Source organism: Balaenoptera physalus (assembly GCF_965194825.1).
Source record: "Balaenoptera physalus genome assembly, chromosome: 14".
Lineage (NCBI taxonomy): Eukaryota > Metazoa > Chordata > Mammalia > Artiodactyla > Balaenopteridae > Balaenoptera > Balaenoptera physalus.
This window is the reverse complement of record NC_138893.1, coordinates 2,605,399-2,630,932: the sequence shown is the minus strand read 5'-3', so window position 1 is coordinate 2,630,932 and position 25,534 is coordinate 2,605,399. Positions and strand designations below refer to the sequence as shown.

The 25,534-nt window shown below is 36.9% G+C and overlaps 1 protein-coding gene and 2 long non-coding RNA genes across 4 annotated transcripts in view; 1 reads left to right on the top strand and 2 right to left on the bottom strand.

Moving 5' to 3' along the window:
- Nucleotides 1-25,534, bottom strand: part of LOC309643154 — a 353,652-nt gene that overhangs the window by 67,867 nt on the left and 260,251 nt on the right. The gene's annotated exons all lie outside the window — the stretch shown is intronic.
- The window catches only part of LOC309643144, a 133,126-nt gene that overhangs the window by 7,865 nt on the left and 99,727 nt on the right, over nt 1-25,534 (top strand). The window lies entirely within an intron of this gene.
- Nucleotides 3,541-25,534, bottom strand: part of TMEM26 (transmembrane protein 26) — a 48,124-nt gene continuing 26,130 nt past the window's right edge. For both annotated transcript variants that reach the window (XM_082425586.1, XM_082425587.1), the window contains exons 5-6: nt 10,388-10,464; nt 3,541-7,641 (exon numbers count right to left, since the gene is read on the bottom strand). In XM_082425586.1, coding sequence (XP_082281712.1) covers nt 7,217-7,641; nt 10,388-10,464 — 502 coding nt within the window. In that variant the 3' untranslated portion in view covers nt 3,541-7,216. The remainder of the gene's footprint in view (nt 7,642-10,387; nt 10,465-25,534) is intronic.

Sequence of the window (25,534 nt, the reverse complement as noted above, 5' to 3'; positions counted from 1 at the left end):
GTAGCAGTTGAAATAGAGAGGGCAGGTTAAAAACGGAAAGGAATGATAAACAACATAACTGAAAGAATTTGGAGATCACTTAGGTAGGAAGGATAAGCAAGAAGAACCAAGGGTCAAGGATATCTCTGGTTTTAACACGGGTGCCTGAGAGGCTAGTGGTGCTACTAGCCATTATATGGAACACAGGGAGGGGGGCATATTGCATGTTAAGTGTGGTACAACTTGTACTCCATGTATACTGAGTGCACGATGCTTGCAGAATATCCAGGGGCGGAGGGAGATGCAAATCCAGGCACGGAGTCCAGGAAAGAGGTTGACGTTAGAGGCCAATAACTAGGTATTGGTAGGAGTTAGTCGAAACCAAGAGAGCTGATGAAATAATTATAGCTTTTGACCCAGCTGTTAGCTGTCACTCAGGTCATATGGGAGCCCTTGAATACTAGGGAAGAACACTCGTTGCCAGAAGGTAGAAACAGCCCCCAAGATCCCAGAACCACAACCATCTGAATTCTCCAGCTACGCACTTGGTAGAAACTGAACAACACCTTCCACAGAGAAAACATATTTTGTCTTGCAGATCCAATTTTCCTTGCCCGAAATTCTTAGTTTAGATACAAAGACTATATGATATCTGACATATAGTTGGTTTAGAAATTTTTGTTTTCCTCACTAATTTGATCAGATTTGCATATGATCCATTTGATCACTTATCACAATCAATTATAAATTTAGTAAATAGTTGGCAAAAATCTAAAAAGTTTACCTAAACAAATTAGATGGGCTGTAAATATTGACTGGGAAACAGATGCACAGATTCTTTCTGACGTTTTCTCTTTCAGGGTTCCTTTAGTTCTCTCTCTCTCCTGGGGAAATCAGCTTGACTACGTAATTCAATGTGAAATTCCGCTGTGGTTTGTCTTCCTCTATGGTTTTCACACTCTGTGGAGTGTGAAAGTGTCAGACTGCCTCTTGTAAAGTGGTCTCCATGGTGTTCATCAAGACCCAGTGAATCATTTTGGTCAGTTTGATTTTTCCAAGTTCTTTTAGATCTATTCATTATTTCATTTCCTAAGGTTTAACACTTTGTAAGGCAAGCAGAATTTGATATGTTTTAAACCTTTGATTTATCTAAAGCATCCTTAGTTATAATGGCAAAGTCTTTTATCTTCTTGGGTGAAAAAGAATGGTGTGCTTTTCCTTTATTTGCAAAATGATATCAGAGTATCTGTACATAGCAGCAGGCTCTATAAGTTGGTGAGATTTCTTTTTGTTAATAATTGTCTTTAAAATTACAAAAGTAATGCATACTTAAAACTTTCAAATTATAGAAAGCATTAAGGTAAAAAAAAAATGTGGGGCTGTCCATGATCATTGGAAATTCAAGCATCATTTCCTCTATTTCTAGCCACCGGACAAGGCACGTATAACATTTATAAAAAGAGCTCACCTCATGGTTTTCTCCTTTACTTTGATGTAATAAAGTATCTAAGTGATTGTTCCTTAACAGCATTTATGGACCTACTTCAGTCTCTTTAAAAGCTACATAGTATTATGGAGTATAGATGTTCCGTAATTTAATAATGACCCTATTGATGGAGACTATGCTGCTATTGTAGAAAATACTGAGAAAATACTGCTCTGAACAGGCTTGTATACATATTTTTGCACACATTTGTCTGCAGGATACATTCTTAGAAGTTGAATTGCTGGGTCAAATGATAAATGTATCTTTAATTCTGACTGATATTGCCAAATTGTCTTCCAAAGGATTGTTCCAATTTACATCCTCACCACCAATGAGTAAGTATGCCTGCTTCCCTTGATCCCCTCTAATACAGCATTCTAAAAGTTTTTTGAATCTTTGCCAACCTGCTAGTTGAAAAATGGTATCTTGTGGTTTAGTCTGGATTTGAAAAATGGTATTTCGTTGTGGTTTGATTTCCATTTTCTTAACTGTATCTTTTGCAGTAAATCATATATGTAACCTCTTTTGCTCCTTTTTCCGGTGGGTATTTTTTTTCTTCTTATTTGTAAGTACTGTTTGCTCTGAAAACTAATGCTTTGTTACATTTGTTGCAAAAATATTTACTGTGTTTGTTGTTCAACTTTTGAATTCACTTACAGTATTTTCAAGATGTAAAATTTTTAGTTTTACAAGTTGAAATATATGAATCATCTACGGTTACTAGTTTTATATCTTGCTTTGAAAACATTCTCACCATTGCAATTGTAAAAGCAAAATTCTCTGTGTTTTTTATTTTTAGTGTTTAATTCTTTGATCCATCTGGAAATGTTTTGGATACAAGGATTGAAGTAGGGATCCAGTTTGATATTTTTCAGACCTGAAACCACTTATAATAGTCTATCAACCCCAGCCCCATGATTTACCATGTATCAAAATCCTTATGTATTTCAATTTATTTCTTGACCTTATTCTGTTCCATTTTTCTTCTTGACAGAATCAGATTCTCTTGCTTATTGTAGCTCTTTAGTATGTTTAAATATGCTGAAAGCACTCTAATTTTTTTCTTCCTTTTAGTATTTTCTGTCTATTCTTTCATGCTTATTTAATCATAATATCTATAGAATCAGCTTGTGTAGTCATTAAAAATTAAAATCTTATTGATTCATTATGGAGATGGTATTAAATTTATAGATCAGTTTAGGAGAAATTGATAATTTTTAAAATATCAAGGCTTCTTACCACTCCCCAGTAGAATATGTCTTTCTATTTGTTAAATTATTCGTTGATGGTCCTCAAAATCATTTTAAAGTTTTCTTCACACGAATCTTGCACATTTCTTATTCAGTTTATTCCTATGGAGTTTATGATGCTAGTTCATATTATAATGGAAATCTCTTATTCAGATATATATTCTATGTGATGTTGGTTTGTGTATAGAAAAGCTATTGATTATTGTGTGATTTCAGATTATTTGTAATAGTTTCTTAGGTTTTTCTATGCTTTTCCTGCATATTCAAGACTCAGTCTTCTAGAAGTAAATGATAAATTTGGCTCCTCCTTCCTAATTTCTTTACCTCTCATTTCTCTTGTCTGAGTGCACTGACACCTTTCTCCAGAAAAGTAGATAATAGTGGTGTATTCCTGATACCTTTTGCCATTTAGAAATTTTAAATCTTTACATAAGAAAATCTGTCATTCTTTTCTTTGATAGCTTCTGGGGTTTATATCTTGATTTGGAAGATATTTCCCACTCCCCAAATGCTAAAGACACATTCCATATTTTCTTCTAATATTTTATAGTTTTCACTTTTACACTTAGATCTTCGATCCATCTGGAATTTATCTCTATGTATTGCATGAGATAAAAATCTAACTTCATTTTTTCCAGATGGTTTGCCGAATATCCCAACATCATTTATAAAATTGGTCAGTCTTTCCTCACTAGTTTGAAATGCCACTTTAGTCATATTCTAAGTAGATCAGTTTTCTTTTTAAACCAGAGCTTAAAAAATAAATAAACTGAATTACCGTAGAGAACAAAGACAGGAAATGCAGGCAAAAAACAGACATTAAGATAAAGTTGTACACAAACTATTTAATGTATATAATATAATACAAATGTCATTCATAGCAAAATAGTATAAATATAAATAATTCAGAGAAAATTTTCTTATACAATACTTCTGTAAGAAAGATTCAGAGGATGGACGCCCATGAAATATAAGACTGCAGGAGTTGATTATTCAAACATTGTTTAGAGTTACTCCCATCCTATGGAAAGTTATTTAAGCCTCAAAGCCATAAACATCGTCCAGCTGCCTAGTTTAACCCCAAATCAGATGTTTCTGAGAGTGGGTCAGGATGTCCATTAAGTAAAAAGCGAAGTCTGAAATTAGGGGAAAAAAAGTAACAGTCTCTTCTGTTCTTCTCATTCTAGACGGTTTGATTTTTCATTTACATCTCTGAGGCTCTAGATGTACGTCAGCATGTATGTCACATTCCTGGCACTGGAGTAGAGTGAAGGTGGGCAGTGGCCCTATGCAATCCTTTCTGTCTTTTAACAGGAGAGGTGATTGAGTCATTGAGATCAAATGCCAAATATAATAAGAGTCAGTGTGGATCTCTGAAACCTGTACGGAAATCCTAAAACGTGCACTGAAATGCATGCCTTCCCAGGGCTTTGAAAAGTCTATGAAATAACAAGTTAACAATTAATATTATGATAGTGAATCTTGATAGTTATTGGCCACATCTTTTTGGTCTTAAAAGGCCTGAAGTGCTATTACATGTTAGCGGAACTACAACAGAGCCAATTGATGAATTCGTGTAACAATCTTCATTTTGGAAGATTAGAAAGAATGTTATTGGCCAATAAAAATTTCCATTTTCTTATGTTATCTGTTCCAGTTTAAATAAAAATTAACAGAATAGTCAAAGAGAAAGACGGTTCACTAATCTTGCAGTGTCAAGTCATGTCCTTGGAGACTCCTCTAGTAGGTAAAGAAGGCCCACAAGATGGTTATGAGATGTGTTTCTACACAGCATCACTAAAACGTGCACACTGTGTTTTCTCACAAATGGAATGATAGGTTTTTAAGAAGCACATTTGATTGAGCTTTAATCAAGCAATTAAATAACAACAGTAACAACAATAATAACAATAGCACCAGCAACCGCAAATAAGCCACTTTCTTCAGTGGTTGGGGATATGCATGTTCTGTGTCTGTGGAGGCTGGAAGAGAGGTATGGCCCGCATCGCATTCTATAGATGATCTAAGTCCGTTACGTTATTACAGGTAAAATAGAAGCCAGTCCCAGAATGTCAGCCTCTGGGAAGTAACAGCTGTCCAGGGCACTTTATAGCAAACACTTGGAGGCTTTCAAACATTACAATATTTAGCAATCTACAATAAAAACATACAATTAACTGAATCAATTTTGAGCCTTTCATCAGGGGTCCTAGGCATACAACCTGGACTTAGGTTTTATTTTTCAATAAACTAAATGAATATAGATTTTTTTTTCAGCTATAAAAAGGGTCCAAGAGAGTGGCAGTACTGGCAGTGGGGTTAACAAATGCTGTCCTTAGCAGATTTTCCTGGAAAACCTTGCAAAGCGCGTGTCTGTTTTGCCACCAGTACTTGCTGAGATGGTCTTGGGCACTCTTTGCCTTCCTGGCACTATAGTAAAGCTAGACTCTGAACTTTCTATTTCCCAGGCCTTTGGAGGAGTGCTAATTACAAAATACTTAAATACTAGGAACTCATTCACAGAGCCAAGCCCAGTCTCGGATGTGAAAGCATTTAAAAAATATCCTTGTAACAGCCGTACTACTTTATACTTCATCTATTTTTAGAGGCCCAATATTTGTTTGGCTGGAAGAAAAAAATTGGAACATAAAAAGTATGCCCAGGAGCAAATCTGCAGTAATAAGCAGCACATACATGTTGTGGAGGAAAACATTCAACATAAGACAGTCAACATAAAAACAGATTCTGCTGAGGCGTCTTTGTAAATAGCAGTTATTATTTTGCTTTCAATTGCTAAGCGTTTTAAATAGCATGCCCTTAAAAGTTGTCAAGTTCTTTATATAAATATAATTTCCTGATCTTAACTTTCATAAAATTATTATGAAAAAATTATAAATGTATTCCTTTAGCTTCACGTGTAATTTTACAATCATCGTATTGTTAAAATGAGAAGCACAAGGAAGAAAAAGAAAGAAATAGAAACATTATCAGGCACTGGAGAAGCTATTAATTGGAAAATATTAATATTTCTGTATAAAAACAGAGTTTGCCTATGCAACTCTTTATTAAATGGTTTGAACAGATATCCTCTCACACAGATTTATAGTTGAAATTGTCCAACTGGTTGTTGGTAGGTCACACCCAACTTAAGGTCATACCCTGCCTTATCTTTAATGTCCCTTTCACTTCCTGAGCATAATAGCAAGGAGGAATTATGCTTTGAACCCTAAAGGAACAGTTTTGGAGCTGTTTGCTTTACATAATTACTGCTATAAAGCCAGGTAGATTTTCACACTGTGTCTTTAAAAGCAAAAAATCATTTTAAAAGGTTCTGAATCGCCTCCATCTGGAAAGTACAGAGGCATATAAAGGGGACGTATGGCTATTTCAATACTGGGGAAATGTGGTCGTATGCAGGGAAGAAAAGCACATTTCCTGATTTCCACGATGCTGGGGCATTTTCTGATCCCCATCACTAATCCAGGGCTGTTGGCCGTGAGTAGGGCTAATGCAAGTCTCCATCACCAACATCTTCCCTGAGACCAAAGGCCGGCTCCAGATGTGGCAGTTCAGAGGAGCTACCTTGACAGCTGGCAGACACCAGCGACTATGGTAACACTTAAAGGGCCTGAAACACCTTTAGTCACTGCTGCAGTGCTTTCTTGCATCAACCCACGCAATTCACTTGGCAGTATAGAAAATGGTAAAGTGGAGTTAAGGAAAATGCTAACGAATACTGCAAATCATGTTTAGAATGGAAATTGTGACTTTGCTAGCATTACAAGTATTTCCTGCCTCCCAACCAATAGATCCGTAACCAGAATGGCTTGCTGTGAATTTTGTAGCACCCAAGCCAAAGCAGTAACACTTCCGTAAGAGCATATGCGCCATGACAGAAGACTACAGCAGCCCAGAAAAATGATTTTTCCTGGGAAGGTCTGTGCAGCGATGAATAGGGCTCTTGATGCTATGGCAGCTGGGCAGAGATTTTCACTGCTTCCAGCCCACAGTGAGGTAATTTTAAAGGCACTTTTCCCTTCCTTTATTCTGCATTCACTGAATGTACATTTTTTGATGTCAGAGGGACATTGCAGAAAAGATCAGATGAGATAGTCTGACAATAGAGCCAAAGTTCAAAGCTTCTCTATTCTCAGGTAACAGCCGGGACAGTTTGTCTGCATTAAATGTCTTGAGGGCATGTGTCACTGTAACCCTGTCCACAGCTTTTCAAACAGTTCAAGACAAACAAATCACTTAGCGGTTGAACAACTGTAGCATCTGATGCCATCACACAGACGTTGTAGCGACAGCCACTAATCAAAGTTCTTTTCGTTCCGTTGAAAAAGAAGTTCCTCGGCTTTGGTTTAAGATCACTTTTTATGTTGTTCTTTTGAAAATTATTATATGCCAAGGTTAAAAAAAAAGAGAGAGAGAGAGAAGATTCTGTCTGTAGGAACCGGAAAGTCAAGCCTTCTGGTGGCACGCTGCTCTCGGTGACTAACTATGGGGTCAGGGGAGAGTCGTCGCAGGTGACCGGCAAGTCCTGTAAAGGAAGAGCCAAGCCCTCCTTCGAACCACCTGCCCAGGCCCCAGGTGAGACCCCACTCTCAGCTGGAACACCTGGGCGTCTGTGCTCTCCTTTCAGGCGTTCTTGCTGACTTCGCAAGGAAGCATGGACAACCAAGGCCAACGCCACCAGGCGGTAGAGCTGTAACACCACCACCAGGAAGTTCTTGGCAGCAAAGAACACCAGCATCTGGTTGATCACTTTGAAATAGGTCATCAGTATGAGTCGCACAACAAGGAAGGGACCGTCTTGTATGAAGATGCTGATTCCAATGTTCCACAGGTCGGCACTGTATTGGCAGAAGAACCGGCTGGGGAACCCCCTTGTTGTCATAGACACAGGGCACACAACATGCTGTACTGAAAACGCAAGAGAGACCAGTTACCGTAGCTCTCTGAAATGCGGAAAAGTAAGACAGAGTGAAGCGGGGACAAGTCATCAACCATGGGGGTCACACGCTCGTTCACAGTGGGGAGTGATTCTGTAATTTCATTCTGGAGGGAAACAAGTGAAACCACCCTGCCATTTTACATCCGTGGTCATTTTATATTCAAAATTGATCATCTGTTAGAAGTCCAATGAAACACATGAGAAAAAGCCAGCCTCTAGTTTCCATCCACGTAAAAAAAAAAATCAGCTCATCTTCAAGTCCTCACTCACACTGGGGAAAGCACAATTAACCAGGCTAGAAAGGATAAAGGGCAGAGGAAGCCGCCCTGTCTGTCTTTGAAGTCTGCAGAGTCCGAAGGCAGCCCAGCAGGGCGCTCTGAGCCTCAAGTCAGGGAGCCTGCCTTCCTCTCCTGGCTTCCTCATTTTCTAACAGCGAGATGCAGGCCAAGTTACTTAGGCTGCCTGGGCCTCAGTTTCCTCCTTTGAAAACTGGAGAACAATGACATCTTTGAGGAGAGGGGCCCCTATTCCCTGACTGTTTTTGTTTCCATTAGACTAACACCCCTGGCACCTCTCCTTTCTCACTGTCTTTCCCTGAGGATAATTCATGACTTGCCTGGCTGCTAAATTTGGGAGGTGAAACAAGAGTGTCGGTGGCCCAGAGCTGTCTGCATCCTCTGTTTGGTACCTGCCTATTTACCGGTTGACTCACTTGGCCCTCTATGTAAATTGTGTTGTGAAAATTCAAGCACTTATCTTCAAATTCAAACTGAAGTCACGTAAAACATATTTCTCTAACAGGGGTGGGGGAAAAAAGCCCAAATAAATGCCATTGTTATTTTATTTTGTCTAATTCCTTATGGTTTTGTTTCACAGTTTACAAGAAAGACTGGATATAATTACTGATTTTCCAGTTGAACAAAAGGAGGTCCAATCAACAAATGAACCTTTTTTGTTTTAATTTCTAAAATGTAAATTTAATTCAGGGTCAAGGGCAGAAAATAATCCTTTTATAATAATGAAGACTTTCATTTGGAGTTTTCAAACAAAGAATGCCTTCGTCTACTGGAGCCTGAAAATATTATGAAGCTGCTTTGATATGGGCACACATAATGTACCGTTTGTTGGAAAATACAATAGTGATTTAGTCAGAAGTAACATTTGGTCTTTGTTTTTCAAACAGCTGCATAACATTATCACCCCTGAAAGTTTACAGAATTTCTTTCTTAAATAAAAATTTGCTAAGCAAGGCGGTAAACCACAAGATATGGGAGGGTGAGGACCAGCGGAGGGAATGACAAAAGAAAAACCAACGTAAGATCAATAGTCACCGTTCCTAAGAAGTTAGGGTCGGGAAATGGCTCCCAGAGGACCTCCTAAAAGTATTATTCGACATCTAAACTGAAGGTGCCTAATATTCTCTCAGAGGACACCAGCTGATTAATGGTATAGAGTACCTTCTGGGGCACATTACGACAAAATCTGTGTGTGTGTGTTATTGGCATACATTTGTTTGCAATTATTAACTAGTAATTAGGTTTGGGGCATTTCCAAAAAGCCACAGCCACTCTTTCCTTCTGTTGACAATTTTGTTTTGCAAAGTGGATGCTGAGGTCTAAAATGGCCTCTAAAACCTCTGGGCCTATCAAAGTGGACCAAAAAAAGATGATGCAGAAAAAAATTAAATATCTCTGTACAAAGATTAATTCAAACCCTGAGGCCATCAGGTAGCGTACCATAAGAAACGAGTCAGACTTCAGGAAAACGTAACTATTCAATCCTAGAATTTCTTCAGAGTAAAGTGGCATCCAGGAGAATTTCCAAATCAAAATTCCAGGGCTCCCAGAAGTTATGGGATAACTCCAGGTCAATGCAGTCCAATAGAACCATCTGTGTTAGGAAAAACGTTCTGTATCTGTGCTGTCTGACATCATAGCCATATGCAGCCACGGAGCAAGCTAGTGTGACTGAGGAACTGAGCTTTAAATTTTATTTAATTTTAATTAATTTTAATCTAAATAGCCACATGTGGCTAGTGGGTACTGTACTGGATAATGCAGCTCTAGATCATCAGTATGAAATGCCCAGAAGACCGTTTACTTCTTGCAAAGTCTTGGGGGTTTATGTCTTTATTAAAATAAGCCCAATGGGAGTATAAGAGCCAATACTGAGGAAAAATCTAATTTCCCGTGTGGCCCTGAAACTGCTCTTATTCCCTTTGAAGTTCTAATACAAGGGTCTGACAAAGGAATGAAAATGGCCCCTTAAAAAATCAGGAGATAACATTTATATGCCAGTAAGTGTGCTGAAGCACAATCGCTACAACCTATGTCTTATTTTTGTCATCACAAGGACCCTCAATCCTCGCTACAATAATTATCATCCCCATTGCATGGATGAAAAACTGAGGTGCTGATGTGTTAACTAATTTGCAGAAGCTTTTACAAATTGCAAGTGATGGAACCACTGTATGAAATGAACATAAAGCTGTGCTCTTATCGACTTAATTGTGTCAGGCTCACCATGTACCAGAGTGGATCATGGCTTTCCTAAGTTTCAACCTAGTTTTCTTCTAAACTGAACTGGAACTAACACTGAGATATCGAAGCGATAAAAAAAAAATGATAATCCTCTCAAATGTTTCCTTAGCTTCACTGCAGTTCATAATCAAGAGCTGTAATTTTCTGTTTCTTTGAGCAAACATCAGACACTTACCTGCCAGGTCAAGTGGAAACTGCAGCATGCTCCAGGTCCATATAACAAGGATGGCATAGACCAGAGCAGGGCTATTCCTAGAATGCAGACAAAATTTTAAATTAGTGATGAAAAATACGAACACATGCAGAAGAATCTTGTCTCTTTTTGTTCTCATATTTGACTATATCCTAATAAACCTCTTGAGAGTTGTCAGAATATCTTGGTAATATAAGATATCCATGAAAAATTCATGCATGATTAAAATGGAATAATGAAAAAGAAGTTTAAAAAATTCTGGGACTTAAAACCCAACTTCCACATGTGCCAACATCTGTGTGAATTATGGCAAAGCCTCTTGGTCCTATATTGCTGTATTTAGTTTTACAGAATCATGGAAACATTATGGGAGGGAAATGCTAGGACAAAAGTTAGACATTAACCTGGAAATTCAGAGGACTGATTTCAAGAAACTTCAAGGAGGGAAAGTGAAAATTGTTCCAAGATCCCAAGACTCTAGCTTAAAAGTACATCTCAAAAGGGCTAGATGAGGCTCAACAATTAAGAGCTTAGCATGTAAAAGAAAGCTATCCTCAGCTGAAAACAAAGTAGGGAGATAAATCCAATAATCAAAGATATACATTGGACACTAGGATATAAATCAAAGAATGTGATTGTTTCATTTACCATTGGATTTCCCCAGTGCCTATAACAGTGCCTGGCATATAACAGTCACTCAACAAATATTTGTGGAAGGAATTGCTGAACGAATAAATGAAGGATCTGTACTTGGAAGAAATACAAATGTCATAGACCTAGGAAAATGATCTTGAAGACTAAAGTCAGAAAGAAGAGAGGTTACAAAAATGCAAAGGATCCAAAAGAAGTCTCAAAGTCACTTTTTTACAGCAAAAACCCAAAGGAAATTATCAATTTGAGGTTAGTGGCGTAATAACAGATTTTGTTGCCAACTTCTCTGTCAAGAGGGATTTCCAGAATGGAGAGGGATAGAAAAACATCAGGGAAGAGTAATTGAAACCAAACTCAATGAGGTGATTGAAAGGGATATCTTTAAATGCTTCGAGTATTGAGGCCCTGAAAAATTAGATCTTACAAACTCTGAGAGAATTTGTAAATGAGATTTCTAAGCCATCATTATCTGTCCTGGCAGTTAATGGTGAAGACAAGGTTGGTGACAAAAAAATGGAGCAGAAGTAGATCTTCAACTATAAAGGCACATTTACTATTAATCCCTAGTTAGATTATATAACTGATTATTTGAAAGATTTCTGAGAGCCCTTATTGAAGAAGACAGTAATTACTAGGAATCAGCACAGGTTACCTGAGAACAACAGCACTCAGCTAGGATTATTTTCTCTCTCCCCCCACCTTTTTTTTAAAATAGAGTTAGGATTACTAAACAGGTAATGATACATACATAATAATAGACACTGGATTTAAACAAAACTCACGAAAAAAGCCTCCCATAGTGTTCTTATTAGCAAGATTAAGAAATGTTCTGAGTGTGAGTACAGTTAGGTGGATTCCTAACTGTGTAAATGACTCAGGGATTTGTAAAGGGAGCTCTCCAAGGGTCGCTGCAGGCTCTGCCTTTGATTCTGTTCTACTTCACCTTTCATCACTGAGTTGGTTGCCGACATTGATGGAAGGCTTCTCATATGAACATATGACATTAGGGGCTGGATGAGAAACCAATACCCCAGAAGACATAATCAGGATCCCCAAAGATCTTGACAGGATGTAACTGGATGACCTAGAATAGGATGGAAGAGGTAGCACTTCACAGCAGCAGCCATTAAAAAGGCTCAAGGATTTTCCCTTCCTGTTATCTAATTATGAGTCCACGGTGTGACATGATTTATGATTTTCCAAAATCAAATGCAATCATAGATCGCTTCCCGAGAAGTTTGAAGTCTAGAATTTTAAGTGAAAATGCCTAGTGGGGCTTCCCTGGTGGCGCAGTGGTTGAGAATCTGCCTGCCAATGCAGGGGACACGGGTTCGAGCCCTGGTCTGGGAAGATCCCACATGCCGCGGAGCAACTAGGCCCGTGAGCCACAACTACCGAGCCTGCGCGTCTGGAGCCTGTGCTCCGCAACAAGAGAGGCCGCGATAGTGAAAGGCCCGCGCACCGCGATGAAGAGTGGCCCCCGCTTGCCATAACTAGAGAAAGCCCTCGCACAGAAACGAAGACCCAACACAGCCAAAAATAAATAAATAAATAAATAAATAATAAAAATAAAGGAATTCCTTTAAAAAAAAAATGCCTAGGGAATGCAGTCTATAACTTTTCCCTCTTTGCAAAGTCAATGTCTATATATAGTAGACCTTCAATAAGTGCCTGAATTTTTAAATAATCTTACCTGCAGTTTCTGAGCTCATACTATGTGCCAGGCAGTTTTCTAAGTGTTTAACTCTGCGATCACACTTAATCCTCATACCAGCTCGACGAAGTACGTACACTTATTATCCCTATTTGGCCAGTGATTTCAGCATCCATCTTTTTAACCTTTCCACGATAGTGTTTCCATGAAGGAAATGGAAAGTTTTAGCCCTGCTCTATTCTACACCATTCAGAGTGTATCTGACATATTTTGTGTTGTTCTTCATGTTTTAGGAGGAACACTGAAAACATTTTTGGTCCAAAAGAGAGACTAGGGTGGTGAGAGGACTCAGAGCCATGTTAGACCTGGCATAGTTCAAGGAACTAAAAACTAGAGAAGATTGCTTTAAAACTTTATTTCATACATTTAAAGGGTTATCATGCAGAGAAGGAATTAAACTTATTTCTTATGACTTCAGAGGGCCAATTCAGGTTCAGAGGATTTGAGTTGCACCTGTAAGAATCCAAATGTCATCACAATAGAGGAAAGTACTTCCTAATAATATTAATTCAAAATAGAACACGTTGCCCCTGGGGTTAGTATATTCTCTATTAGTGAAAGTTTTCAAAGAAAGTCTGGACAAAAACTTGAGAAAATTTTGGAGAGGATTTTGTAACAGATGTAAAATAGGTTTCTCAATAGATGGTCACTTTTGAAGTTTCTTCTCATCTCAAACTTCAGTAATTCTACGAAAAACTCATGTGCAATTTGTCTGCAAGGCAGCAGAAAGAAGTGGTAAAGCATGAGCTCTGGTGCTAGGTTGCCAGAGTTTAAATACCAGCTCTAACCCTCACCAGACAGATAGGATGTGGGTTTCCAGTCCCAGACTAATCATTTACCAGCTACACGAATATGAACAAGTAATTTAATACCTATGTGCTTTAGCTTACCCTCCTTCAATGTGAGGATGACAGTAATAATAGCTATTGGATTTTATATGATAATTTTTATTAAATATATTGTTTAAATATGTTAAACATATAAAGCTCTTAGAACAGCACTGGATAAAGACTAAGCATGGTGGACTACCACAAGTTAAGTATTCTTATTTTTTACCACGTAACCTTGAGACTTTTGCAACTTCTCTTGCCTGCCATTGTTCAGCTTATAATATCGTGGTAATGACAGTATCTACCTCATGGTGGTGTTGTAAAGACTAAATAACTTATCACAACTAAAACCCTTAGAACAGTGCTTGGAACACAGCAAGAGATAAATAAATATTATCCACTACTACTGTTAGTAGTAGTAAGAGTATTTTTATTTTTATTATGTGAACATATTTCTTAAACTCTTTGTGCTTTAATTTTATTATTATACAAAACAGGGATAAATAATAAACTGACCTTAGCCCTAAGTAAGTCAAACTCTAACCCTCTAATACCAAATATATGTCTTTTGCATTCACAAGTATTATTATCTGAACACACACAATATGGGAGAATGTGGGTGTTGAGAAACATATTACTAAAGTTATCAAAAATAACTTTGGAAAAGATGGCCAGAAAATCTTTGGAGCAGACAAATTTGTATTATTAATTCAGACAGTAAAATTTACCCAGGAAGGTTAAACGCTGGAATATAAATAAGTCGCTGAGCTTAAATGGCAAACACTCCAAATTTGTGAAGGAATTTTAGAGTGAATTTCTCCAGCATTGTCTCTATTGTGTAATTGTCTCCCCAACTTGTCTTGCCCCATTTTCTCATGTGTAATCTGTCTTCATAAATGTCAACTGAGAAGCATGTAAGCAGACAATGGGCTCTATTCATACAGAGACAAAAGATCATTTGAAGTATAATTATAGATGTGAGTATCACTTCTCTGCTTGGAAAACTAGGAGGATAAAAGACTGGCATTTGGTAAATCAGTGCACCACAACTATTGGGTGAAAAGTAAAAATAAAGTCATAAATTGCTAATTTTTAAATTAAAGTATAGTTGATTTTAAATGTGTTAATTTCTGCTGTACAGCAAAATGACTCAGTTATACATAAATATACATTCTTTTTTATATTCTTTTCCATTACAGTTTATCCCAGGACATTGAATATAGTTCCCTGTGCTATACAGTAGAACCTTTTGTCCATCCATTCTGTATATAATAGTTTGCATCTACTAACCCCAAATGCCCTGTCCATCCCACCCCGCGACCCCCACCTTGGCAACCATAAGTCTGTTCTCTATGTCTGTGAGTCTGTTTCTGCTTCATAGATAGGTTCATTTGTGTCATATTTTAGATTCCACATATAAGTGATACCATATGGTATTTGTTTCTCTTTCTGACTTACTTCACTTAGTATGATAATCTCTAGTTGCATCCATGTTGCTGCAAATGGCATTATTTCGTTCTTTTTTTATGGCTGAGTAGTATTCCAGTGTACATTTGTACCACATCTTCTTTATCCATTCATCTGTCTCTGGACATTCAGGTTGTTTCCATGTCTTGGCTATTGTGAATAGTGCTGATATGAACATAGGGGCGCATGTATCGTTTTGTTTATAGTTTTGTCCAGATACATGCCCAGGAGACGGATTGCTGGATCATATGGTAATTCTGTTTTTAGTTTTCTGAGGAACCTCCAGACTGTTTTCCATAGTGGCTACACCACCTTACATTCCCACCAATAGTGTAGGAGGGTTCCCTTTTCTCCATACCCTCTCCAGCATTTGTTACTTGTAGACTTTTTAATGATGGCCATTCTGACCAGTGTGAGGTGATACCTCATTGTAGTTTAGATTTGCATTTCTCTAATAATTAGCCATGTTGAGCATCTTTTCATGTGCATATTGGCCATCTGTATGTCTTCTTTGGGGAAATGTTTATTTAGATCTTCTGCCCACTTTTTGATTGAGTTGTTTTTTTGTTGTTGAGTTGTATCAGCTGTTTGTATATTTTGGAAATTAAGCCCTTGTCAGTCACATCGTTTGCAAATATTTTCTCCCATTCCATAGGTTGTCTTTTCATTTTGTTTATGGTTTCCTTTGCTGTGAAAAAGCTTGTAAGTTTGACTAGATCCCATTTGTTTATTTTTGTTTTTATTTCCTTTGCCTTGGGAGACTGACCTAAGAAAACATTGGTAAGATTTATTTTTTGTCTATGTTCTCTAGGAGTTTTATGGTGTCTTGTCTTATACTTAAGTTTTTAAGCCAGTCTGAGTTTATTTTTGTGCATGGTGTGAGGGTGTGTTCTCATGCATTGCTAATTTGCTTAACTGTTTCTTTTTGAAAGTGTAAATACTCCTATAAATAAGAGATAATCAGTGGATAGAGTTGCTCTAGCTTTTTAAAAAGCATCCAACAAACCTCTTCAGAGGAGCGAAAAAATTAAGGAGAGAGAGAGAAAAGGAAAGAAAGAAAGCAAATGAGCTATTAAGCTAACCTGGAAGAAATGCTTCATCAAGCAAAAAGAGCTAAACTAAAAGAACACACAGTGTAAACATAGAAAAACTCTCCTTTGTTTGGTCAGATACTCACAGTGAAGTAGCAGTAATGCTAGGGGAACATTTTACCAAGTGTGTTTTTTCTTTTTAGTAAATGATCTGTGTTCAAAAAAAGACTACAGAGAGTGATCTCCAAAGGTGTAAGTAACTACTTAACTCTTCCTGGCAATTATACTGAAATTCAGACTTGTTAAAATGTTGGAGGGTGGCTGTAGCAGAATGAAATGATCAGCAAATCCTCTCCCCAGCAAACATACATAACACTGGACAAATTGTCAAAAACAACCACTTCAGATCTCTGGAAATAAACCAAAGGCAAATAACAAATTGAGTAACATTTATTCACGAAAACCTGATAGAACTTCAGTTAAGAACAGTGAGCGTCTAAGGCATTTTGCCCATGGGATGTTCCCTTAAACCTCCAGCTTTGCTCTGTGAAGGAAAAATTGCACCAGACAGTTAAATAGGTAATGAAGGCTTTATTGAAGTCTACAGTAAGGGAGAGAGACTGAATTCACCCCCACTGAAACAAAAAGCAGAAGAGTTTTTAAACACTGGGGTGAGCTAGTGGAACAGTACTAGAGGTTGTTAGAGAGGGAGGTTGGTCAATGTGATTAGGCCATCTATGTTTGCTAATTGGCACTGATATAAGTTAGGTTCCTGTCGTCCCAGAGAGACTAGGAGATAGGGGTGTTACCTTTCTTGATGATCACATTTCAAAGGGATGGCTCTCACATCCTTGAGAAAGATATTCCTGCGCTGTAAAGCTGGAAAGAGTCTAAGAGAAGACTTGCATCTCAAAGGGACATAAAAAGAATTTACAGTTGCAAGTTTTCTAAAATCAATGCTCTGAGGAAAGGGGGAGCAGAGGCTTATATTCAGGAATAAACTTTTTTAAAGTTTAATCAAGTTGAGGGGAATGTTAAGGCTGCCTTGGTCAGTCAGAGTGGTGGTTTTACCAGGGAGAGCTTAGCAATGAAAACCAGAGGCCCCTTGTGACCAGAGTATGCTGACTTGATTTGGAGTGGAGTGTGAAATCCATGGTTAAAGGTGTGGTCAGTAAAAGTAACACATTTAGTTGGAAATGAATGGGGAAGCCCATGGCTTTCCTGCTTTGAGGTTGCGGTCCCAGGTGGGTGAGGGGCAGACTAACTTAAAATTTAATGGAGAGATTCCAAAAATAAGAGAGCCATAGAAGGGCTAGATAATGTCTCCAAGTATGCCAGACATGTGCAGGGACGATCCAAGAAGGCCCAGTAGAAATTTAAAACTGGTTATATAAGAAAACTTTCTGAACTTGAATGTGCGATCCAGCTCATACACAGATCCATCAGCAGAGGGTGGAAGTCAAAAGGGCTCAGAGTGTTTGATCACAAACCCTGCTCAAATCATTGGCTGACCATTAAACAGTGTAATTATAGGTGTGACCCTAATAGCCATGCTAAAGACAAAAATAAGAATTAAAAAAACAAACAAAAAACAAGTCCCAGCAGAAACATCAATGACTGCAATCCAAGGGAAGATAGAGTCCTCAGATTAAGTTCAGGCAATTTATTGAGACAACAAAGACGACAAAAAGACTCCTGAGGCATGTGGGGAAGCCTGAGGATAATATATTGCTACAAAACATAATACAAAATGTTCAGTTTTCAGCAAAAAAGTATGAGACATACAAAGAAACAGGAGTGCATGACCCATGCTCAGGAGAAAACAACAACAATCAATTAATCAATAGAAACTGACTCTAATGGGGTCCAGATACTGGATTTAGCAGATAAAGACATCAAAGCAACTGTCTTAAATATTTTCAAGAATGAAAGAAAACGATGTTCCATAAACTAAAGAAAAATATGATGACAGGGACTCAACAAATAAATAACTGAAATAAGAAATATAAAATAAAAAGAGAATTAAACAGAAATTCTAGATTTGAAAATATGGGAACCGAAATGAAAAATTCAATAGGTGAACTGTACAGTTTGACTCTACATATGGATTTGAGATAGTAGAAGAATCAGTGAGCTGGAAAATAAATCAGTGAAAACTATCCAGTCTGAAGACTAGTAGGTAAAACAGATAGGAGAAAAATGAACAGAGTCTCAGAGACCTGTGGAACGCAATTAAGCATTTCTGTTTGTAATAGCAGTCCCAGAAGGAAGAAAAGACAATGGGTCAGAAAAAGTGTTTGAAGAAATGATGGCTGAAAATTCCTCAATTTGAGGAAAAACATTAATTTACAGATCCTAGATCAACAAAGTTGTAGTAAGTTTAAGACAAAGAGATCCACACCTAGACACATCACAAACCACTGAAAGTCAAAGAGAAAGAGAAAATCTTGAAAACAGCAAAAGGAAAACAACTCATTTGTACAGGGTAACGACAAAAACAATGGCTAACATCTCATCAGAAATAATGAAGGCCAGAAGAAAGCGGAATGATACGTATAAAATGCTGAAGTAAAAACTATGGAGCAAGAATTCTTCATACAACAAAACTATTTTTCCAAACATGAAGGAAAAATACACACATTTCTCCACAAAGATTAGGAGAATTTGTTGCTAGCACATTTGCCTTAGATGAAACAATAAAGGAAGTCTTTCAGGCTGAAAGAAAATGACACCAGAAAGCAACTCAAATCCACAAGAAGGAATAAAGAGCATCTTCAAATATGTAAGTAAATATAAGAGAACATATAAATATACAGTCATATCTTTTCTTCTCTTAATTTCTTAGAAAAACACAAGTCTATAAAACAATAATTATAAAACTGTACTGTTTGGCTTGTAACATATAAAGATGTAACGTATATGACAATAATTGCAAAAAGGGGGGAGGGAATGGAGCTATTAACTTGTAATAGAGTGTGAAGATCTAAAATCATATTGTATTCCCTACAGTAACCACTGTAATAAAACAATACACAAATCAATAGAGGAATTAAAATTGTTCATTAAAAATATTTTTAAAGCAGTAAATAATTAACACAAGAGCAAAAAGGAAATGAGACATAGAGAAAAACAAATAGCAAAATGGCAGATATAAATTCAACCAAATCAGGACTTCCCTGGTGGCTCAGTGATTAAGAATCCGCCTGCCAATGCAGGGGACATGGGTTCGAGCCCTGGTCTGGGGAGATCCCACATGCCATGGAGCAACTAAGCCCGTATGCCACAACTACTGAGCCTGCGCTCTAGAGCCCGCACAGCTACTGAGCCTGCATGACACAACTACTGAAGCACGTGCACCTAGAGCCCGTGCTCCACAACAAGAGAAGCCACTGCAATGAAAAGCCCATGCACCACAGCAAAGAGTAGCCCCCGCTCGCTGCAAGTAGAGAAAGCCCGCGCACAGCAACAAAGACCCAATGCAGCCATAAATAAATAAATAAACAAACAAACAAACCAAATCAATAATTACATTAAATATTAATGGATTAAACACATTGCAAAAGCTTGGAAATTGTCCCCCCAAATTCATGTCTGCGTAGACTTCAGAATGTGATCTTATTTGGAAGTAGGGTCTTTGCAGAAGTAATCAAGGTAAGATGAGGTCATAATAGATTAACCTGTGTCCTAATCCAGTGACTGGTGTCCCTATAAGAAGGGGAAAAATTGGAGACACTGACAGACACGCTGGGGAGAATGCCATGTGAAGACAGAGGCAGAGATGGGAGTGATGTGTCCACAAGCTGAAGGACACCAGAACTGCCAGCAACCACCAGAAGCCACAAGAGAGCCACAAGAAGGAACAGATTCTCCCTCAGAGCCTCTAACAGAAACCAACCCTGCTGGTACATTGATTAGGACTTTCAGCCTTGAGGACTAAGAGAGTATAAATTTCTGTTGTATTGAGCCACTCAGTTTGTGGTATTTTGTTATGGCAGCCCTGGGAAATTAATATACACTCCAATTAAAAGACAAAGATTGTCTAACTGAGAGGAAAAATGCAAGATCCAACTATATGTGGTATATAAGGAATACAGTTTAGATGTAAAGATACAGAGTTTGAAAAAGATATCCCATGGCAATAGTCGTCATAAAATAGAGTGCCTAGATTCATATGAGACAAAATAGACTTTCAGACAAGAAATATTACTAGAGAAAAAGTGGCATTTCATGATGAAAAACAGTTACTACATGAGGAAAAAGTTTAAAAAATTAATGTTTGCACATCTAAAAACAGAGCCTCAAAATACATGAAGCAAAAACTGACAATACTGAAAAAAGAAATAGACAATTCAACAATTAGAGCTGAAGATTTCAATGCCTCACTCTCAATAATTGATAGAACAACTAGACAGAAAATCAGTAAGGGTATAGAAGACTTGAACAACCCTATAAGCCAACTTGACATAACTTACATTTACAGAACACTCAACCAAACAACACATTCTTTTCAAGCCCACATGGAATATTCTCAAGGATAGACCATATTCTAAGCCATCAGTCTCAATATTTTAAAAGGGTTAAAATAATTTTGTATGTTCTCAGACTACAACAGAACTAAAATAGAAAACAACAGGGAGAAATTTGGAAATTTTTCCCATATGGAAATTAAACAGCTTACTTCTAAACAATTCATAGATCAAAGGAGAACTCACAGGAGAAACTGGAAAATAATTTGAACTGTATTAAACAAAAAGATAACATATCAAAGCTTATGATATGCAGATAAAGCAGTGTTTAGAAGGAAACTTATAACTCTGAATACCATATTAGAAAAGAAGAAAGGTTTCAAATCAATTAGCTTTCATCTTAGGAAACTAGAAAAAAGAAGTGCAAATTAAATCCAAAGCAAGCAGAAGGAAGGAAAAATTAAACATCAGAACACAAAGCAATGAAATATAAAACAGAATAATAGAGAAAATCAATGAAACTGAAAATTAGTTATTTTAAAAGACTGACTAAATTGAGAAGTCTAAGAAAAAATAGAGGAGACACAAATGACCAAACTCAGAATGAAAAGGGGGAGGGGGCATAATAAGTGACCCTATAGAAATTGACACAAGTATAAAGGAATAATATTATGGACAACTTTATATAAAAAATAAAATTAGATAAAATGTAAGAATTCCTAGAAAGAAAAATATAATCAAAACTGACCCAAGAGGAAATAGAATAACTGAATAGACTTATAAGAAATAATGATATTGAATTAGTAATATCTTCCCATAAAGAAAAACCTAGGCTTAGATAGCTTCCTAAGTGAATTCTATAAAATATTTAAAGAAGAAATAACACCAGTCTTATACAAAGTCTTTCAGAAAATAAAGAAGGAATGCTTCCTGAGGTATTCATTGAAGGATATTACCCTGATACCAAAGCCAGGAAAAATATCATTTGAAAATATTACTAAAAATCAATATGCTCTATGAGTATAGATGTAAAACTTATTAACAAAATGTTAGCAAACCAAATTCAGCAACATATAGAAAGGATTATACACCATAACCAAGTGATATTTATCCCAGGAAGTCAAGGTTGATTTAACATCTGAAAATTAGTTAATGTAATACACCATATTAATAGAATAAAAGATAGCCACCACACAGTGATCATAAGAAAAACAGAAAAACATTTAACAACATTCAGTGTCCATAGAAAAAGAGAGAGAGAGAAAAGAAAGAACTCTCAGTAACCTAGACAGGGATTTCCTCCAACTGATCAAGGGCATCTATTAAAAATATCTGTGCAAAACCTATAGCTAACATCATCCTTAATAGTGAAAGACAGAATGCTTATCCTTTGAGATTGAAAGGTCCACTCTTATACTTCTGTTGAACATTGTACAAGAAATTCTAGCTGGTGCAATAAGGCAAGAAAAAGAAATAAAAGGTGTACAGATTAGAGAGAATAAAAGATATCTTTGCTTTCAAATGACATTATCCCATATGTAGAAAGCCCTAAGGAGTCTACAAAACTAATAAGCAAGTTTAGCATGGTATCTGGGTACAAGATTGTCACACAAAAGTCAATTGTATTTCTACGTAGTGGTAATAAAAAACATGAAAATGATATTAAGAAATTAAGAAAATGATTCTATCAAAAAGAAAAATATTTAGGAATAAATTTAGGAAAAGTGGTGCAAGACCTATACATTGAAAATCGCTGAGAGAAATTAAGGAACGTCTGAATAAAAGATGAGATAGTTTATGTTCATGAATTGAAAGACTTAATATTATTAAGATGCCACTTCTTCACAAATTGATGCTTAGATTTAATACAATCCTTATCAAAACTCCAGCAGGGTTTTTTTTGTAGAATTTGACAAGCTAATGATAAAACTTACATGGAAATGCAAAGGATCTAGAAAAATCAGAACAAGTTTTGAAAAAAGAATAATGTTAGAGGGCTTACAGTATCCAGTTTCAAAACTTACCATAAAATTCCAGTAATCTCAATAACGTAGTACTGGCATAAGATAGGCACACAGAGCAATGAAACACAATAGAAAGTCCAGAAAAACTCCTTACATATGTGGTCAATTGATTTTTGACAAAGATACCAAGGCAATTTAATAGGGAAAGGATAGTCTTTTCAACAAATGGTGCTGAGACAGTTGGTCCTAGCTGGGACAAAAAATACTGCTGGGATAATGCCAAAACACAAAGTGAAACAAGACAAAACATGAACTTAGACCCTTACCTCATGCTACACAAAAATTAAGTGAAAACATTACAGAGGAAAATATTTCTAATTTTTGATGAGGAGAATATTTCTTAGAATCTATGATTCCCAAAGCACTACACAGAAGAAAAAATGATACATGGGATTTTATCAAAATTCAAAAAAATTGTTATTCAAATGACATTAAAAAATGAAAACTTATATACTGGGAGAAAATATTTACATTATGTATCTAATACCAGACTTGTATCCAGAATATATAAAGAACTCTTACAACTCAATAAAAATTAATCCAATGAAAAATGGGCAAAAATTTGAACAGATACTTCACCAAGGAAGATATATGAATAGCTAATCAGCACATGGAAAGATGCTACACGTCATTAGTCATTAGGGAATTGCAAATTAAAACCACAATATGATGCTACTGTGAGCCCACTAGAATGGTTATAATCAAAAAGACTGAAAAAAAAATGTGTTGGTAAGGATGTTGAGAAAATGGAACTCTCACACATTGCTGATTGGAATATAAAAAGGTATAGCCACTTTGGAAAACAGTTTGGCAGTTTTCTTAACATAAAACCCAGTCATTCTACTTCTAGGTATCTAAACAAGAGAAATGACAACAGATCCATACAAAGGCTTGTAACTGAGTGTTCGTAGCAATATCATTCTCAATAGCAAGAAAATTGAAATACACATGTATACTGATTACTGAATAGATAAATAAAATGTGGTATATGCATGGGATACTATTCAGCAATTAAAAAGGAGCTAACTACCCACACATGCAACAATGGGAATGAACCAAAAAAACATTATGCTACGTGAAAAGACCAGAGACAAAGACCACAAACTTTACAATCCCATTTGCATGAGATTTCTAGAAAAGGAATTTCTGTAGAGACATAAAGCATATCGGTGGTTGCCTAGGGTCGGCAGTGGCAGTGAGAATTGACTGCAAACAGACACAAGGAATCTGGATTCTGGTGATAGTTACACAAATCTATAAATTTATTAAATATCATTGAACCGTAGAATTACAATAGATGAATTATATGGTGTGTAAAGTGAAGCTGTTACAAAAAATTTGCCATATCTCACAAGTGCATGTAAATTCATAAGAATTAGGAAGATGAACTTCATGTGGGCATGCGGAAGGAAGTTGATTTAGGTTAAAACAAAACAAAACTGGATTTGAGGTATTAACCAGGATGCAGGAGAAAGACGTAGACATCATTGTGATGTAGACATTATTGCAGGTTTTCTCCTAAACCTATCAGCTCAAATTATGGAATAAAATAAAAAGGAAAAGAAAATGTTTTAATAATAAGTGATGCTAAGTAGGTTATAATGAAGTAAGCCCCTTTGCTATATTACATGTAAACATCTTTTACATGTATATTAAATTTATGCTTCATGATTGTCTTTTTGAGGCCAAAGAGGAAAGCTACACTACAGTGAGAGGGGTTTAATATTTCCTTTGAAGAGATGGAAATTTGCAGTGTTAATTCTTGCAGTATAGATGGGGCCTGAGATGAAATCAGAACTTGGAAGGTGGGCCTTAGAAGGGAATTAAAAACTCTCAGTTCTCTCTGGGCCTTGATTTTGGAGTCTTTGGGTCATGATGGAGACATGTAGAAGTCTAGTGGAGACCACAGAAGGTCACTGACACAATGCAGTTATATTAAAAATAAAATGATTTCATCTGAGATCATGAAACCTGAAAAGAAACTTAAAAACAATAACCTGGGCAGAGTTTATTCAGTTCTATTCTCAGGACATGGTATAAGTTTAAAATGAGAAAAAAAGATTCATAAAACACTCAGATTAATGTATTGGTGGGTGAAGAAATTGCTGAACTGAAATTACCTGGGTTGGGATAGGATTGTATGTCCTTTATTTCATCACTTGCTCACCATTTGCTCCCCAATCTCCACTAGCACTAGCACAAGCACACTGCCTGCCCCACACTAGATGATCAGTCAAGAGTTGGTGCATAAATGATCCCTTGTAATTTTCAAGGTATTTTCCCCCCTGGGTGATTGACGCTTTAATCATTAACTTATTTAATATTCAACATCTGTTGGGAAACACTGATCTATAAAATGCCTCTTGGTGTCACTTGTGGATGGGCCTCATAAACAGGCCATTAAGGTAGCTGAGTTTGGCATTTCTCACATTTTTATAACCAGCCCCTCAAAACATATTCCTCCTGCACCCCCTCTCCTACCCTATTTCCCATGCATCTCACTAGATATCTTGCATTTATGTGTCTACTTCTATTTAGGTAGAATTAGTCATCCTTATATTGTCATGTCCATATCACTGTGCCTATAGTTATTTATCATTCTTATGTGCTCAGTCATGATTTCTTCATGATTTTCTTTTTTTTTTTTAATAAATTGATTTATTTATTTATTTATTTATATTTATTTTTGTCTGCATTGGTTCTTCGTTGCTGCACGTGGGCTTTCCCTAGTTTCAGCGAGTGGGGGCTACTCTTGGTTGCAGTGTGCTGGCTTCTCATTGCAGTGGCTTCTCTTGTTGTGGAGTATGGGCTCTAGGCACGTGGGCTTCAGTAGTTGTGGCACACGGGCTCAGTAGTTGTGGCTCCCGGACTGTAGAGCGCAGGCTCAGCAGTTGTGGCGCATGGGCTTAGTTGCTCCGCGGCATGTGGGACCTTCCCGCACCAGGG